At 37.7% G+C, this 15,214-nt stretch overlaps 1 protein-coding gene across 4 annotated transcripts in view; it reads left to right on the top strand.

The window, feature by feature from the left end:
• Positions 1-11,603, top strand: part of ST5 (putative sugar transporter protein 5) — a 44,568-nt gene extending 32,965 nt beyond the window's left edge. For 3 of the 4 annotated variants that reach the window (XM_062674825.1, XM_021351754.3, XM_021351753.3), the window contains 7 exons: positions 325-464; positions 2,769-3,001; positions 4,049-4,190; positions 4,985-5,111; positions 5,771-5,961; positions 8,208-8,346; positions 9,473-11,603. In XM_062674825.1, the coding sequence (XP_062530809.1) occupies positions 325-464; positions 2,769-3,001; positions 4,049-4,190; positions 4,985-5,111; positions 5,771-5,961; positions 8,208-8,346; positions 9,473-9,597 (1,097 nt within the window). In that variant the 3' untranslated portion in view covers positions 9,598-11,603. 4 annotated transcript variants of the gene reach the window in all.
• Positions 11,604-15,214: the final 3,611 nt, after the last annotated feature.

The following is a 15,214-nucleotide window of genomic DNA, read 5'->3' on the forward strand; positions in this document are numbered from 1 at the left end:
TCAGGTGGGCCGTCAGTTCGGCTACCTATGCTATAAAAAAATAAAAAAGCCTGTTCCGTGTCCTTATGACGGAGTAAGGCAACTCAACGATTCTTTCAGTCGACAGGTTCTCCGAAGTTTTTTAACTAAGTAGAGAACTTGTGGAGGAACCTGTGGAGAGTATTAAGCGATAGGCAGCGGCTTGACTCTGCCCCTGGTATCGCTGGAGTCCATGGGCGACGGTAACCACTCACCATCAGGTGGGCCGTATGCTCGTCTGCCTACAAGGGCAATAAAAAAACTAAACTGAACCCATTTGAATTAATTGAACCGATTATATAACAGGTAGGCTGCTGGTTGGCTTCGGTTCGGGTATGGTCGGCGCCCCAGCCAGGGTGTACACGTGCGAGGTATCACAACCACATCTCAGAGGCATGTTAGGAGCTCTGGCGTCTGTCGGAGTATCAACAGGAGTTTTGATAGTGGTCAGTACTTAATACGTCTAATGATTACTGAAAACAGCCTTATTAAAAATCTAATTAAAAATCTAATATTAAAAAAAAAGACATGCCCGCTGAGTTTCTTGCCAGTTCTTCTCAGGACGGAGGCTAGTCCTTGTGGATTTGCGGTAGTTCTTTTGACGTTCAACAAGTATGTACTTTCATTTATGTTGAATAAAAAAAAATTGATTTGATTTGTTGTTTTTAGCTTAAGATAAATGATAATTTATTAAACAGGTTTGCTAGGGACTTTCATTCATTAAACTAAGCGACAATGCTTGCAATGAGAACGCAGCTAGCGAATCCCTGCGCCGCCCTCGAACCAGTTAGCTGTTTATTAAATTTATTTATTTATGTACAACGCACAAAATAAATTCATAATAAAATTTAGTTTGCGATATTTTGTGTAGTGTTAAGTTAAGAAAACAAAAAAAGTAGACCTATTTTCATTTTTCGGACTTAACCCAGAAACCCGGCTTATAAAACACGAACTACTTATGTGTTCGAATATTGTTTGAATTTTTGACGATATTGTCATGATTTTTAACGATGAAAGAGTAATTTCCTAATTAAATTATATTGTTATCGAGCAGGAAAAATAAAGAAACGAACAGTTTTCCCTAAAATATTCCTAATATTATTTATATGTACTGCCTACCTATTTACCTATAACAGCTACCAATCCTACTTTAAAATATATCTGCATAAATTCAATTGAGAATGGAACGAATAACTTAAATATTATAATAGTAATGATTTACCTCCGAGCATTCTATTTAAGAGGCTTTATGTATTTGTTTTCGCTGTCACCCGGAACACTCCGGAATTAGTTTGACGGCTTCATATTTTCATGTAAATTATAAGATTTGTATTACGTACAAAAACTGCTTTGAGTAACAAGCAGTAAACGAAAAAAAAAAACGACATTTCTGAAATGCAAAACAGTTGTTACAAAGGTTCGTTGTAATTGTTTTACGAAAAATACTAACTTAGACCAAACCAACTTAGGAGTTTATTGGCTAATATGTCTAGGCAAACTAATCTTAATATATAATTCTTCTGTCTGTGTGTACGCTAGTAAAATCTCCTAAATCGATCGGCCTGATTTTGATGATTTTTTTGAGCGAATTCTAGAATAGCTTCACGGTTTCGTCGTGCCTTACAAAAAAAATATATGTAAAGCGTTTGAAATTTTCGAATTTAAGACGTGTGTACGTCTGTTGGTTCCGCTAGTAAGCGTATATTATAGAAAACACATCCGTCTCCTTAAGTGTTCCTCGCCGAGAGATTGGCGCATGTATATTTTAACATAATTTACCAAAACAGCACTTATCATACATATCATGTCTTAGTTATAAATGAATCGTGACAGATTCGTTGACGATGAATGAAAGATATTGGTTTAGTTAGTAGATGTGTCGCTTATAAGCAAATATTTGGTCACGCATCACTTAGTACCGCTACACAGTAGTAATGCTACACATACTGCCCGAAGATCTGTCAAATCAATTACAATCAAGGCTCTTGACCAATAGCGAAATCAATATATATTTTTTTGTTATCATAAATCGATAGGGAAAACGTTCTTTCAAGAGCGATGGAATAGTTTTTAATTAAGTAGAACATTTTATCGAATTCAATAGATAGTTTAGTAATAATTTACGGTCCTTAGTTGGACCAACGTTACATCACTTAGTGCTAAAAAAAGTAAAGAGAATTGTTGTAAAATGTTTGCCGGAGCCCCTGGATATCACCATAGACGTCATGAGGCAATGAGGCTCTAACGTCTACAAGATGCCTCTGGATTAAATTGCGAGTTCACAGACTTTTAATTAGCAGCCGAATTCTTGAATTTATGTTTTGTGAACGAATATTGTTTATAGTGGAAAATTGCTGTTTCCGTCGCCCATGGACTGCAGCAATGCCAGGGGCAGAGCCAAGCCGCTGCCTACCGCTTAATACTCTCCACAAGCCTCGTTTGAAGAAGGACATGTCATAGCGCTCGGGAAACACCGTGGAGGGGAGCTCATTCCATAGCCGGATGGTACGTGGCAAAAAAGACCTCTGGAAACGCACTGTGGATGACCGCAGTGGCTCCAGGTATGAATGAACTCTACTCCGGTGGCGGGCGGCCCGATGGTAAAAACGAGATGCCGGTATCATCTCGAACAATTCCTCAGAGCACACTTGAGGCTTTGAAATTGAATTTTTGGTTGTATACAATTACTCCTCCGGAATTATTGCGATAAGTATTCACATTTAACTCTTAAAATTTATTCTTATTTTCAGTATGTAATAGGCAGTATAACTTCATGGAACATACTGGCAGGCGTTTGCGCATCAGTTCCTATGATGTCACTCCTGAGCATGCTGTTTTTACCGGAGACGCCGAATTTCCTTCTCCAGCAAGGTAGGAGAGAAAGGGCCGAGAGCTCATTGGCTAAATTGAGGGGTTCCACTTGTAATCTACAAGAAGAGATCGATAAAATGATTGCATTTAAAGAGAAGAACCATGTTGAGCCGTAAGTACTTGTTTTAATTTATTTAATGAATATAAAGATAAATATGAATATACAGTTGAACATAAAGATAGATTTTTAATCTAAAATATCGTATAGTAACTGAAAGGCAATCTATCTTCGAAAAGCTCTTTCGACAAACACCAAAAGGTCCACAAAACGACTTGTATATATTAATTATTCGTGTTTGATCTTAAATAATGAGGTTAATATATTTTATAGAATTCCGATATTTTAATAAGTGTTTTATGCCACAAAGCTGTGATAATGCGTTACGAAAAGAATACGGTCAAGCCATTCCGTAGTTTTTTTTTTATGATTGAAGGATTACTGGTGGCCCGGAGGTCTTTAATAGTTTCACCAGGACAGGCGGGCGAGCAAAGGCTCAGTCAGGAGGCCATTCCGTAGTTACTAACAGTTTTTTTTTTTATAATTGCTTAGGTGGATGGAAGAGCTCTCAGCCTACCTGGTGTTAAGTGGTTACTGGAGCCCATAGACATCTACGACGTAAATGCGCCACCCACCTTGAGATATAAGTTCTGAGGTCTCAAGTATAGTTACAACGGCTTCAAACCGAAATGCATTACTGCTTCACGGCAGAAATAGGCAGGGCGGTGGTACCTATCCGCGCGGACTCACAGGTGGTCCTACCACCAGTAATTACGCAAATTATAATTTTGCGGGTTTCATTTTTATTACACGATGTTATTCCTTCACCGTGAAAGTCAATGGTGAACATTTGTTGAGTACGTATTTCATTAGAAAAATTGGTACCCGCCTGCGGGATTCGAACACCGGTGCATCGCTTCAACACGAATGCACCGGACGTCTTATCCTTTAGGACACGACGACTACTATTAATATATAGATTCTGCAGCTACTCGTATTTTACGCTATGTAGATTGTGATACATTTGAGCAGTCGTATGTGTCAGTTCAAACATAGAAACTAACTTCATCATCAAACTTCACGTCTGTTGAGTTTTAGCGCAAATTATTTACCGCGTACGTTTTAAATTGATATAAAATTCTAGAATAAATTTTATTTCAGACTGAAGTCAGCGAGAGAAGTAATCAAAGCTTTATGTTCGCCTTCTGCTCTAAAGCCGTTTACGATCCTCGCCATTTACTTCTTCGTGTATCAATGGTGTGGCATCAACAGCATTACGTCATATAGTGTTCACATTTTCAAGGTAATGATAGATTGAAATTTCGTAACAATAGATAACAGTTTTTACTGGTGGTAGGACTTATGAGTCCGCGCGGGTAGGTACCACCGCCCTGCCTATTTGTGCCGTGAAGCAGTAATGAGTTTCGGTTTGAAGGGTGGGGCAGCCGTTGTAACTATACTTAGTCTGGCCATAAATACTGTTACCATTAAAAATAAACAAAATATTACATTTGAATTTGGAATCTGTCATTTTTATATGATTGCTCATTGAGTTTTCTCATTTTGGCGCCAATACATTGTACAATATTTTGTGATATTAAAATGGAGTGGGGTGATAAAGGGAACCGAATCGCTGTGATTGCATTACACAAAGTAGGTATGGAGCCAAATGCAATTTTTAAAACTCTCCATACGCTTGGTATTAGTAAAATGTTTGTGTACCGGGCTATTAATATGTGGAATGAGACCTCCTCTGTTTGTGACAGAAAAAGATCTGGCCGTCCACGTAGTGTTCGTACGAAAAAGGTGGTCAAAGCAGTAAGGGATAGAATTTGAAGAAATCCTGAGATAAAATGTTTTGCTTTCGGACGATAAATCGATCTAGCTACGATTTATTTTCAGAATATGTTGTTTTATTCGTGTTTTCAATAATCAACTTTATGACTCTTCTAGATAAAAGACACCTATTGGCGAATATTAATTTCTTAATTGAGAGAAACTAACTGCTTTAAAGACAAAACAAGATGGCGTTATCAAAAAAAAACGAGCAAAGCTATTATCTACTATTAATCTACTATTAATAAATGTTTGATTCAGGCGACGGGTAATGAGGCGCACAAAAATGCACTTACGATTGCGTTGGGCGTTGTCCGAGTCGCCTTCACGATTGTCGGGTGCATTATGTGCAGAAGATATGGACGGAGACCTCTCACTTTCGTCTCAGGTAAAATACGGATCTTGGTGTAAAAATAAGTAGATTCTTCTTCTTTTTTATTGCTTAGATGGCTAGACGAGCTCACAGCCCACCTGGTGTTAAGTGGTTACCGGTGCCCATAGACATCTACAACGTAAATGTCGCCATCTACCTTGAGATCTCTCTAAGGTCTCAGTATAGTTACGACGGCTGCCCCACCCTTCAAACCGAAATGCATTACTGCTTCACGGCAGAAGTAGGCAGGGTGGTGGTACCTACCCGAACGGACTCACAAGAGGTCCTACCACCAGTAAATCTGATCTGTCTAGATCCGCTTAGATACTAGATCTGTCTACATACGCCATATAGTAAGCAAAGCCCACCGAGTTTCTCGGCGGATCTTCCCAGTAGGTAGCGATTCCGATCCTGTGGTAGATTTTGCGAAGCACTGCTCTTGCTAGGGCTAGTGTTAGCAAATACTCTCAGGTTGAGCACGTGAGCTCACCTACCCATCCGGAAGTAACTGGAATAGCCCCTTAGTCTACCAGTTAATATGTAAGGGAAACAAAAAAGCAACATTGTCAAAGAAACTCAATACTAATAAGTCAATATAAGAATTAACTGCTCTTCTTTAAAATAACTAATTTGTCTTTTCTATTTTTAATTATATCTGTGTATTTCATTCCCAGCCGCCGGCTGTGGGATCACGATGTTGATCCTTGGAGTGTACTTGTATTTCTTGGAAGGATGGAAACAAAACAATGTGACTCCATCGTACACTTGGATCCCAGTGGGCTGTATCTACCTTTTCATGGTCTTCTGCACTGTAGGATACCTAATCATTCCCTGGGTTATGATTGGTGAAGTTTATCCAACGCAGGTAAATATAGACAATTTTTTGTATTTATTATACCTTACATACTTTTGAGTATATTTTAGGATCTGTGCACTACTCTATGGTTATATATGGGTTAGTCTATAATGTATTATTAATATATCTATGGCAATATGCCACAAATCACTTCACTTCCGCTCTGCTAATAAAACGGTGCCCGTACTTTTGTGTATTAATTTGCCAAAAGAAATCCAATACATACTTTACGGACGCGACATCGCAGCAAATAATTAAATGCCAAACAATGATTTTTTTATACAACAGATATCTTCATAGTAACTGACTCTTCTTCTTTTCCTACCTATGCTGATAGCCTTGAGAGGCTATTTCAGCTTCATCCTAACGTTAGTAGGTGAGCTCGCGGGGCTCAACCGGAGGGTTGCTACTGACCCTAGCAAGAGCAGTGCTTCGCAGAATCTACCACCGGATCGGAAACGCGACCCACTGAGAAGATCCGGCGAGAAACTCAGTGGGCTGTGTCTTTGGGTTAGTTCGCTCGTCGAGCCCTTCGTCGCAAGCGACGGGTTCGACGAGGACGGTGACCGGTGCTTGTGGTGCCTAAAAGCATCGTTAATGGAATGACTCTTCAAATCTGATCGCGCCATATATATCTACATCCCTACCGATATATTACACACACATGTTGACAAGTAGCATTAATGAAAAGTACAAAAGATGGGATAAGCGCGTGAGTAAAAAAGATAGCTATAATTGGAACGATTGCACTTGTTATATTATTATTGCATTTGTTTAGACGCGACTAAAGACGAAACGTCCCAATTGGCCTGTTTTCGAGTCTTCACTTGACGTGCGCTTGAAACATATCTGCTTCTTTTTACATATAAAATATCATTGATGCCAAAATAAAAAATATTAATGTCACGAAGATGTTTGCTTGAAGTCGTGCCACGAAATTTAATAAAATCCAAAACGAGTTCATCTGGTGCCTAGAGTTTAATAGTATAGGTATACTTAGGCATAACAGTAGGTTATAGCATAGGCATTGAAATAGGTTAGTTATAAATAGGCTCTAGGCCAGTGCCTCTCAACTGGTGTGCTGCGGCATTTTTGTGTGCCGCCAATTTTCCACGCTTTTACATATAATTCAATAAATTTTAAACGTATCTTTTTCTTTGTTTGCTTTAAATTTTAAAATAGATAAAAGTGTAGAATCACTGGTCTAGTCTTAGGCCTTTAAATGAGGCCTTCAGCGCAAAAGTGGCCTAAGCTTATCATAGATAGCATGGAGGTAATTAGGTTTGAATTTTTATAAATTTGAATTTGAGTAAGCAAATAAAAAATCCGCGCAAAAATAATGTTTACAAAGCTATCTGTTAACTATGGATGAAACTATGGATAGGCCGATTTTGCATCAAAATTTATTATATTTTATAGTACATTGTGCACCAAGGGAGAAAAGTAGGACATTTCCTCACGCGTGTCAAATGGCCACGCGGGAGGAAACACGCAGGATGAGATGTCCTACTTTTTTGCCGCGGTGCACATACTATTTTTACTCCCACCAGGCCGAAAGTTCGTGGAGTACCGAACCGGGGTCCAGGGGAGAAGCCCTGGCAGGGGGTAGGGGGGGGCGGAGCCACCCCTTCCTGTAAAAAAATAATTTAACTGTTTTTTTATTTTTAAATAAACTACTACTAATTGAATAAGAACTGTCAGAAGAACTCATCTTTGTTTAATACTTCACTATTAAATTTTATTGCCTTTTATTTATTTCACTTTTACACTAAATAAAATTTTGCAAATTACCCGAGCACAACAATGGCGGAGAATTTTAGGTGCGTGAGAGCAGACGTAGACACTAACGCGCACGCGCACTTATCAGTACACAGGGAGGAAAAGCTAGACTTTCTTCCCTGTGCAGCGGGAGGAAAAGTTAGACTTTCTTCCCTGTACAGCTCTGCCTATTTCTGCCGTGAAGCAGTAATGCGCTTCGGGTGGGCGGCGCATTTACGTTGTAGATGTCTATGGGCTCCAGCAACCACTTAGCACTAGGTGGGCTGTGAGCTCGTCCACCCATCTAAGCAATAAATAAATAAAAACCGAACTTTCGGCGTAGGTAGGAGCAAAAATAAATTCCAATATACGTCCTATAAGCTTGAATTTAAAAAAATGTGGGTTAGGTCACTTTTGCGCTGATGGCCTCAAATATCCACAGGTAGAACGTAGTTGAACCTATAATAGTATGAAGGTGTTTAATTGATTTATTACAGGTGCGCGGCATCATAGGCGGCATGACCACGTGCGTGGCGCACATGTCCGTGTTCTCGGTTGTGAAGACATACCCGTTGCTGGCGAAGCTTATTGGACAATACGGAATTTTCTCCTTGTATGGTGCCATGTCGCTTTTCGGTAAATATTCCATAGTTTTACAATAGAAATTGTCGTTTAAAATGAATTTATCGAAAGACAAAATACATAAATCAAAGGGTGAAAGGTTATTTAAGGACATTTGGAACGAAGTTCCTTATCGCGCGTTGTGAAAGGGAGCTAGATGGAAAAAATTCTTACGAAAAGTTGTCACGACACTTTTTAGATCCGTCATTCTGACCAATCAACGTGTAGGCGCTTATCGCGTGACATTGCTCGTATCCGATTGGTCCGCGTAATGAGTACAGTTTCTCGAGATAGCGTTTCAACAATAGTAATTTAGTTCATAGTATTGTTTTTTTCTTCTTCATAATGCCGTAATTTATTATTATAACTTAAAAAAAAAATACAATTCCTTCACTAATTAATCGAAAGGAACTTCGTTCCATCCGGGTGTCCCTTGACACCTCTGAAGTTTTTATTAATTACTTAATACGCGACTTTTATCTTTGTAATTAAATATGGGTTTTATTTGGTATTAGCATCAACAGTTCGGTGTTGTTAAGTGAACTTCAATAAAGTTTGCTCTTTTCAAATTCAATTCAATTTGCACCCCTCGAAATTATATTTTTATGTACTTACTTAAACTTTTTAGAAACAATAAGGTTACAATCTTAAAGTTCTATTCATTCCCTAATGGATATGATTAAATAAAAAAAAAAAACAAAATGTGTGCAATTCACACGTGGTAGAAGTGAGACCTTCCAAAATTAAAATACAATTATCCTAAACGTCTTAAGTATATGTAAAATTTTGTCATTAGTAAATAATTGTAAGGTAGCGCCCTCTGTGAATTGATATTTTAATTTCACGTATAATCCTAAATTAAAATTCACTACAAGAGCTTTCATACACACGTTAGTATTAAAAAATCTCACAGATGGCGCTGTATTAAATAGTATGTATATTTCTGTCTCATTCTTTGCTGGCTTCATCCTACACATTTTTGTATTTGTGTCTCTTACCTGTCGTTTTTTCCGTTGCATCCGGTTTGAAATCACAACGATTCTAAAGAAGTTTTCACTTCAAAAACTTAACGTGGATTTTGTTGCATCATGCGAGCACAATAAAAAAATGCTAAATTAAAAGCTGTTTCTATAAATTTCAGGCATACTTTACTTCTATTTCTTCTTACCGGAGACCAAAGGTAAAAACTTGCAAGACATCGAAGACTACTTCAGCGGTAGAACGAAAACTCTCAACAAAAAGAATAGCATTCAGACTGCCGCGTGATAATGATCCCGACATCGAAAATAGGCCTTAAAAGATCAATTATTAGTCATTCGCGGGTCTGTTAATGTTTTATTTGTTACTAGCTGACCCGGCAGACTTCGTAGTGCGTCGATCGATAAATAAAAGATCTAAACTGTTGTATAAAATAAACTTAAAACAAACAAAAGGAGTCCGTCCGACGGGGGACACATCAAAGGAAAAACAAAATTGTTTGTTTGTATATAATTCCGAGCTTTTTTATATTTTCTCACCTTTTAAGCCTTCCCTGGACTTCCACGAATAATTCAAGACCAAAATTAGCCAAATCAGTCCAGCCGTTCTTGAGGTTTAGCGAGACTAACCAACAGCAATTCATTTTTATTTAAATAGAAGATAGATTGAAAAAATGATAAAGAAATTTTCTGTTGTTTCGTGACAAAAAAAAAACTATTTGTTTGTTTCCGCTGAAAAGATACGAGACGGTAGATGTCTATATTATATTACTTTGAAACTATTCCGTGATATTAAATTAAATTGCCTTAACTATTTCATTTTATTCAACTACAGTCGCGCAGTAAATTTGTTTTCTTTTGGGATAAGTAAATTAATTTATCTGTAGTTGAAGCTTTTTCGGTTAAAATAAGTGACTGATATACTATATAGCATTCAAGTGTTTCACTTCTAGAAAATTAGTTAAGTTCAAATTTAAATTATTGAACTTTTTACACATCTTACGATCGGATAAAGTTATTTCAAAACCAAAATTAAGTCAAGTCTATGTTAATCAAGTCAAAACTGATCAAAGATAAGGTCATAATAATAAGGAAATTTCCCCAAAAGATCGTAGTTTCCTCTACCAGCGTCAATCAACAAAAATAACCATGATATTTGAATAGCCGTTAGTGGCCTTTTTCTTACATAGAGTTTCTACACAGATAAAAGAAGAGACAAACTTTTAAATAAGCGTATCGGATTAAAATAAATAATAAAATCGACTATTTTTTAATTATTTACATAAAAACGTATATTATAATTCGCCTTATTGAAATGAAGTGCCTCGATTATAATATTAATTGATTTTAATGAATATTCAATTTGTGTATTGAAATTTAATTACCTAGCTGATAGCAATGGTGACAAATAATATATGCCTTCTAAAATTTCCATTTGGAATCTATTTGTCCTCCATATTCCAGTGATGTTGTGCCTCGTATTCTGTCGTCAAAGAGGAATGTCCAAAAAAATAAATTAAAAAAAGTCTCTTTTTCACACGGCATCAGGATACCATTTGAAAAAACAAAAATCCGTAAGCATTCGCTCGGGGCGTCATCTGGCAATCTTCGTTAAGTGACGTCACACAAGTTTATCCGGCTAATAAAAAAATAAAAAAATAAAAAAGACGTCACACAAGCAAAGCACCGAAGTTGACACCGAGCACGTATTTCTCCTTCAGTGTTCACCAGTGCTCATTGGTAGTCTTTTAGAATAAAAACAAAATGATAATGATAACTAATCCAACTGTCATTGCAACAAAAAATACGTAAATGTCATTTCTTACTTAACAAATAGTTTTAGTGTTTATCTTAGCACCTAGATATCCCGTACGTGCCACGTGTTATTTGAAAAAGTGATTTACAAATTAGTGATTTAGTTAAATAATATAAGATTTTGTTTTTACAGTAGATGTACCTTATATATTTTTTGAAAAGTATTACCGTGATAGTGCGTATTTAGTTTAGAGTATATTATTTAATGATTAGACGTGCCATTAAATTGTTTACAAGCGAGAATAATATATTTTAATAAAAATAAATATGTAATGAAAAGTCAGTTCTGTTTCCTATAGTTGAATTGCCAACTATTTATAGGTACTTTACAATACTTGAGCATCGAATGCATTTTGTTTTTTGTATGTGTTTATTTTATCGATTATAAAAAAGCATTTGTGATAATCACGTATCAAATACATTGTTGTTGAAAACTGTTGTAAATATTAAAATGAATAAAAAATACTTTAATAAAATTTATTGTTCGTTTTATTTGTATTAATTTTTGTTATGTAGTTTCCGGCGACGATTTTTCGCGGCAACAGAGCGCTTTTTTTTACCTATGCTGATAGCCTTGAGAGGCTATTTCAGCTTCATCCTAATGTTTGTAGGTGAGCTCACGGGGCTCAAGCCGGAGAGTTGCTAACACTGACCCTAGCAAGAGCAGCGCTTCGCAGAATCTACCACCGGATCGGAAACGCGACCCACTGAGAAGATACGGCGAGAAACTCAGTGGCCTGTGTCTGAGAGTTAGTGTACTCGTCGAGCCCTTCGTCGCAAGCGATGGGTTCGACGAGGACGGTGACCGGGGCAACAGAGCGCTATGTTGTTGACGAGAATATGTGAGGGTACTTAATCTATAGACACAGCCCACTGATTTTCTCACCGGATCTTCTCAGTGAGTCGCGTTTCAGATTCGGTGGTAGATTCCGTGAAGCACTGTTCCTACTAGGGCCAGTGTTAGCAACACTCCCGGTTTGAGCCCCGTGAGCTCAACTACACGTCAAGGAGAAGTTGAAATAGCCTCTCAAGGCTATCAGCATAGGTAGAGAAAAAAAAGTCAGTGCACTGAACCGCCTCGAGTTATCGTTGCGCAAATAGGAAAAAAATAAGAAATTCGAATAGTGTGTGTGTGTGTGTGTGTGTTTTTTTTCTTTCACAATACGTTTGAAAACAATGGTTTCGAACGCACTTCTTATCGTAACTCTGCAGTAGGTCATTAGGAGTCGAAGCAAGCAACTTGTCATGTCCAGTCAATTTATTAGTTTAATATTAATTTTCTGTACAACTGAAATAAATACCTTGAAGAACTTAGTTGGTAAGTCTCAGTGTTTATTGTTCTGAGTCTATAAATTTTACTTCAGCTAAAGCTTTAAATGTACTAGTTTGTTTTTTGGAACCATGGCACTATCAAAGTAGTTTTATTTATTTATTATGCACACATCACAAGCTAAAAATATACATAAAAACACAAGTGTAAAAAGAAACAAAATCTGGCTTGCAACATAAGCCACAGGCTTGGGCACACGACTAAGCAAAAAAAGTGCTGAATTTGTACACAGTGGTCCTTACAACTATGTAATACGACAAAACAACACGATAACGAAAAATAATAAAGTAACATAAATTGTAAGGAAAAAAATGTCATAAGTCATTGCAATCATCGGAGTGCTTATCCAAAGATCATTTAGGCGCTCACACATTCTTGTCAAGAGGCAATGGTGTGGGTCGGTTTGCTTCTGGCATTACTGACGAGTACTGACGACCCACCACCGGCTGGACCACCATTCTCATTTGTCTAAGTTAGAAAACAAAAACAAATCAAATTTTGTACAGTAGTAATCCACTGGACTTTTATTATTACCTATAATGAAAACCTTCGTTTTAAGGGTCGGACGTTTTTTATTTTTATATTTTATTGCTTAGTTGAGTGGACGAGCTCACAGCCCACCTGGTGTTAAGTAGTTACTGGAGCCCAAAGACATCTACAACGTAAATGCGCCACTCACCTTGAGATATAAGTTCTAAGGTCTCACTATAGTTACAACGGCTGCCCCACCCTTCAAACCGAAACGCATTACTACATCACGGCAGAAATAGGCAGAGTGGTGGTACCTACCCGTGCGGACTCACAAGAGCTTAATAATAAGCTTAATAATATGACACGTCTCTTTTGAAAGGTATTCAACCTGTACTGCTGGATGATGGCGTTGAGTTCAACGGAATTTCACGCGGGACACTTCTGAAAATTCTCTTCGATTACCAAGATGAAATCCAGAGCAGAAACATCATGAAGAACACACAAACTTTGTTTATGGCAGATTTCGCGAATAACAAGTTCACGAGACCACACATCTATCCGGATGTTTACAAAAAGAGAAAAAGTTAGGATCATGCGAGAACGATAAGCAGAAGTATGGTATTATATGCGCTCGGCCGGAGTGGCCACACGCCGTATCACGAGTAAAAATGGGCGGTAATTAGGTAGAATTCGTCGTGGCCTAACGGATAAGACGTCCGATGCATTCGTGTTGAGCGATGCACCAGTGTTCGAATCTCAGGCGGGTATCAATTTTTCTAATGAAATACAAACTAAACAAATATTCACAATTGACTTCCACGGTGAATGAATAACATCGTGTAATAAAAAAGAAACCCGCAAAATTATAATTTGCGTAATTACTGGTGGTAGGACCTCTTGTGAGTCCGCGCGGGTGGGTACCACCACTCTGCCTATTTCTGCCGTGAAGCAGTAATGCATTTCGGTTTGAAGGGTGGGGCAGCCGTTGTAACTATACTTGAGACCTTGGAACATATATCTCATGGTGGGTGGTGCATTTACGTTATGGATGTCTATGGGCTCCAGTAACCATTTAACACCAGGTGGGCTGTGAGCTCCTCCACCCATCTAGGAAATAAAAAATAAAAAAGAATTTGGGAAAGAGAAAGTTTTTGAGAAGAGGATACTACTAAATTTTACAATTGAGGAGTATTTTTTTTTTGTTGCTTAGATGAGTGGACGAGCTCACAGCCCACCTGGTGTTAAGTGGTTACTGGAGCCCATATACATCTACAACGTAAATGCGTCACCCACCTTGAGATATAAGTTCTAAGCTCTCAAATATAGTTACAACGGCTGTCCCACCCTTCAAACCGAAACGCATTACTGCTTCACGGCAGAAATAGGCAGGGCGGTGGTACCTACCCGTGCGGATTAACAAGATATCCTTACTACCAGTAAAGTATTTTGATTTACGGCATTGGATTACTTTGTGATAGCTGCTTGTTACGGAAGCCACTAAACATCAAATTTACCATGAGCTTGTTTATCAATATATTTCAGTAAAGACAGAATAATATGTGTTATTATGTAAGTATGTAATCGTTTTAAGTATTTTGTATTTTGAGGTACAATAAACATATTCTGAAATCTCTTTTTTTATTAACCCTACTTATTGACTTGGAATTGTTTTTAAATTTATAACATTAATTCGATATGGAAATCTCCAAGAAGATAAAAAGATTCGAACAAGAATTCTGTTAGACGTGATATTAACGGAACACGCGTAGTGTGTTTTATGAAGCAAGAGGAATACAAGGGATTAATATAATAAAGTTGATTTTAAACTCACGGTGGAAGCGGTATCGTGTTTGACATTCACACCCTCAAATCACCGTGGAGCAGTCGTCACCTTTCCCAGTTTGATTTGTGAGACAACATTTCCACTATCCAATTACTACCTTAACTGTCGCAAGGTAGGTAAGCGGGGCGATATCAGCGAAATAAAAAAAAATCATAATAGGATTAGTTACAACAAAGCGGTAGTCTGTAAAGTTGATTTACGGACCATAGTTTTATGTGATAACGTCATTAGCAGAACTATTCGAACTGCTAGGTCTGACGTCACGCGAGAAGAGCGATAAATGTGTCACAAGCCAACGCTTGGGCCGATCGTGCCTGTTTATCGCTTGCACGCTCAGGCTCAGGCGGAACGTGACACTTTTTCGTACGTGCAGCCGGTGTTCATCGATTTATAAGACGTTATCACGACAATCAGTTCAAAGTTAATAATTTAGACACAATCATATGT

The sequence above is a fragment of the Bombyx mori genome, chromosome 22, assembly GCF_030269925.1.
Source record: "Bombyx mori chromosome 22, ASM3026992v2".
Taxonomy (NCBI): domain Eukaryota; kingdom Metazoa; phylum Arthropoda; class Insecta; order Lepidoptera; family Bombycidae; genus Bombyx; species Bombyx mori.